At 38.2% G+C, this 4,419-nt stretch overlaps 1 protein-coding gene across 1 annotated transcript; it reads right to left on the bottom strand.

Annotated features, from left to right (window-relative positions):
- On the bottom strand, positions 1–2,151 carry LOC138042225 (adenosine receptor A1-like). The gene has a single exon (XM_068888039.1). It carries the CDS (start codon positions 1,369–1,371, stop codon positions 445–447), a length of 927 nt encoding a protein of 308 aa, XP_068744140.1. The 5' UTR covers positions 1,372–2,151; the 3' UTR covers positions 1–444.
- Positions 2,152–4,419: the final 2,268 nt, after the last annotated feature.

The following is a 4,419-nucleotide window of genomic DNA, read 5'->3' as shown; positions in this document are numbered from 1 at the left end:
TTTCTCAGTTGACAAATTTAATTAATTTTACAACACAGTTACAAAAATAGGCTTAAGTCGATTTGAAAACATTAGTTGTGTGATTTTATCATACTTTTATTCCTTTTAGCTATTTTTAGTTGAATGTTAACTGTGAGTCGGAGGATCATGCCGAGGATTAGCTTTACAAAAACACTCAGCCGACTTGAAATAGAACCACTCCTAATACTAAACAAATAAATCCTTCGAGGAAACAAATGTCGGAACAACTGTCTTGTTGTTATGAGAGACAGTAACTGGCTCATCAACTTCAGTAGAGCAAAGAATGGTCGCATGTCATGCATGACGTCCACGAAACAAAAACCATCAGTCTAAATTTTTCAACGGTAACTAACCAAGCACTCTCAAAAATGTCTTCATTTGTTTCAGTTGCAGAGGCATCAATGTTCAGGATATAATGCGGCATCACAAGACGGATAGCGAGATATCTTTTCTGTGTTCTGAACACGACGCGTCCGTCCCTTTTGCACTTGAAATTTGCCTTTTTTGTCGAGCAAATGGACGAAGGAAGGTGGTCTTGATGTCTCTTTTAAGGAAAGCATAGGCGATGGGATTGGCGGCTGAGTTAATTACAAAGAGCATATCAATTACTTGCTGTAGAGAGGGGCTTACCAAGCACATTTCAAACACTAGGCAAAAGCATTTGTAATTCTCTATCACGTAGCATACAACGAAGAAAAAAATAATAGCCACTGTCATTTTTGAAGCAGCCTTACTTTCGACCCCAGAGTAGATTTCGCCCGTCGAAGATTTCGGAGCATGGTTAAAGGCAAGTTGGGCAAAAATCCTTGACGTCCTCTTTGAAATCCTTCGCATAATAAGGAATATCCGGTAAGTTACGAGGACAAATATTACAATTGGTAGAAGTTGGAACAAAATTACTCGAAAGACCAAGAGGAATTTTCTGTTATCTTTAAAATTAAGAGCGAAGGGCAAGCTGAAGATGAATATTGGAGCAAACCAGGCCAGAGCAAGAGACATGACTATGATCCTCGTTCTCACGACATTAAGATACTTCAGTGGATGTACTATAGCCACATAACGATCAAGGATCATTACAAAGAGATTTGTGGCTGACAAGTAGAGAAAGGTACGCGAAACTAAGAAAAATGTTCTGTTCGTTGCCGGCGGGCCATCTAAATTGTTTACGTTCAAAGCGAAGAGAAGAGGGAAATATGTAAGTCCAACACCGAGATCTGCAAGCGCCAGTGAGAGCACGGACCAATTTGGTGTCGTGTGAAGACTTCGATTGCTTATTATCAGACAAATAACCAGTCCATTTCCAATAACGGTCAAAACGGTCAGCAGCCACGCCAAAATCCAGTACCACATCCTTATCCTATCTTGTGGCGTTCAGTTTAGTCTAAGAATGAAGTTCATCAGTGTTTATGTCAAGGTTATCGCGTGCTTCACTAAACACCACACTTGCGAATCTGTGGAATCATGACTTAATGTTGTTTTCTTATTGTTCTGCTGGATCGTCTTATGCCAATCACAGTCAACTCATAAATCAATATGTTAAACGAATCACAATGCATCACACGACAGCTTCTGACAACATCGATCGGAGAAGACGTCAGTAATTAACGATATTAGAAGAGAAGGGTTTTTTCCTTTACGATATTTGTTCTAAAAATGGACATGTTTCGTGCCGGTTCCAGCCGAATGGCCACTTGTAATGCTCGAGGCAACTTGGAGTGTTGTTAGAAACGCGGTTTGACAGGCCCGGCCGGCCTGGACATAAGTTGTGATTGATAGTACAATATAAGAGTTATAACTAGGAAAAGGCATATGTATATTTGTCATGATTCTAGAAATGCCAAAACCTTGAAACCCTCGGGGTCATTTGGCGCATTCAAGTAATTTGCGGTTGTTTTTTTGGATGGAATAAATTGCACAAAAGCTACGCCTGAAGCCACAAATAAGCTATTCAGGGCAGAAATATCAAAACAAATAGACGGGTGGAAAACAACATGCCGCCTTAAAATATCATATACCCGACATTGTCTCCATTAAAGAAGACGACTAAAATTAGTTTGACGGAAGGATGACGATCGTAAGAAAAAGAGGTTGGCTAAGCCAACTGATATCCGATAGAGAGCTGAAACATTAAAACATTTTGTATTATAATTTTTAGCTAATTTCTGTTGAATGTCATCTGTAAGTCAGGGGCTGTGCCGAGGATTAGCTATTCAAAACACTCAGACTTATGGAGTCTTGAAGATAGAATCTCATATTAATAAATTAAAGAACAAAAAACCCTTCAATGTCTTAAAACTTTACCAAAGAACTGCAAACAGGCAAGAAAAAACTCTTGAGAATGTGTAAAATATCCAAAAAGGTTGCAATTCAATAAGTTCATTTTGAATTCTTTTTAGAATACTTGCAGATGATACTATTGTTTTCTTTACCAGTATTTTCTTTACCAGTTTGGATAGCAAAGAATATGACTTTAAACCTTTTTACGGTTGTTGGTTGAGCTGCGTGGATCATCACCACATGGAGAAATTTAGGTTGGCAAAGTGCATAATTATAAGCTCGCTGTGAACATTTTCATTTAAAATTCTGTCTCTTTTTTCCGAGTAATTATAATGCGGTAAACGTTGCCAACTGAACTTATATTAATTAAGGCGATGCGGATCAGTTAGTTTTGAAAGCAAACGTAAAATTGTCTGTTTTCTATGAGAACCTTAAGTTTACGTCGGTCTGGCCTTCCTCGCGTGCAGTAGGCTAAAAAAAAGATCTTCCACAGGGCTGTAAAGAGCTCTCTCTCTCTCAAAAAAAAATACCTTTATAATTGTAGAAAACTAAATTTCTTAAAGCTAACTAATTTATGTATACTAGCATCATGTTCACTTGTGTTTGTTATTATTTCAATATCGAGCCTTTTGTAGGAAATGACGGAGTTCCTTGGTTATAAGTGTTCACAATGAAGTGTTTTCCAATTTAGATTCTTTTATTCACATTGACAAACCACAAACGGAAAAAATGCACAAAAATAAACGAAAAGCAAATATCACTTTTTAATCTGTAAGAGCGCAAAAATACGGCAGAAACTGTGTTTGACTTGTGTATTCTCAGTTCCGAAGGTTCCACATCCCGCAAAATTGAGTGAATTTATTCTTTTCGTTTTCTGTCTACAATGCTATTTTTCTGTAGCTATTGACTGTATTGACAGTGGAGGACGTGGTCTAATTCGATCTACATGCATTATATTAAAGGTTTGGTTCTTAAGAGCTACTCAAGACGCGCGGGACGCACTTCAATTGGGCCAGTGAGATTCCAAATAATCAATGTCCTCATTAAAAATAAAAAAATCAGCCACAATTAAATTCAGATTTCGTCAATGCTAAGAAACCCTGCTCAGTATTTCTCGTATTAGGACGTCTGATACTTCTAGGAACGACCAGTAAAAGCGTCGTTAAGACGTTAAACTGCTTTGAAATTAAATCATGTAAGTGGGTCTGCGTTAATAATTTTCCGCTTTTCCCTCTTTTACAGCAAATTTTATCCCAATATGTTTTGGAGGGGGTTTTAATCTCCGGCTTTTATAACAAACAGTGTACGGCCGCTCCCTTTCAACCGAGGTCCCAAGCACACTAATGCGATTTCGTCAAAACGTATACCTTTTACAGGTTTTAACCGAACAATTTGCTACCATTTCGTTTGGAAACGGACGTTTCCTTTTCTTCCTATTTTTTCTGAAAACGTTGACTTAGACGCATTATTACTTAAGAAATAGAAAACATGTACCGTGTTTCAGTATCGAGTTATAGAAACCGAGTGAAAGTTTGGGGAACGAGAAATGCTGTGGGAACACGGACCGCAGGCGAGTGTTTCCATAGCTTTTTCGAGTTCTCCCAAAATTTCGCGAGTGTTTCTATAAATCGTTATAGTTCACCACTAAATTTTCTCCGATTCTTATTGGTTTAAATTGATCACATGACGCGATAGTGTTCGTCCGCGGAGAGACACTATCAGCCCATAGTGCCCGTCCGACAAAAATACCCGGATGGATAGTAGTCGTCCGCTGAAAATACCTCTGTAAACAAGCGGCCTCATGGAAAATAAACAATCGAAATTGTATTAAGAGGGTTTTTGTTTGTTTTCTTTTTCAAATTTTACATTGGCTGACACGGCTTTCGTCTAATAAAGTTGAAAATAATTCAACATGATTTTTGTGCTGGCCCGCGGAAGAAAATTTAGTAGTGAACAATAAAGACAATAGAGTGTTTATGTCTCGGAACTATCGGTCTGATAGTTGCCTCTTCGAAATTTGATGTTCTTAAAACTAGCATATTTGCCCTCGAAGCTTCGCTTCTCGGGCAAATATTTGTTTTAAGAACATCAAATTTCCGCGGGGCAACTATCAGCCGATAG

Source organism: Montipora capricornis, chromosome 3 (assembly GCF_036669925.1).
Source record: "Montipora capricornis isolate CH-2021 chromosome 3, ASM3666992v2, whole genome shotgun sequence".
NCBI lineage: Eukaryota > Metazoa > Cnidaria > Anthozoa > Scleractinia > Acroporidae > Montipora > Montipora capricornis.
This window is presented reverse-complemented; position numbering and strand designations above follow the sequence as displayed.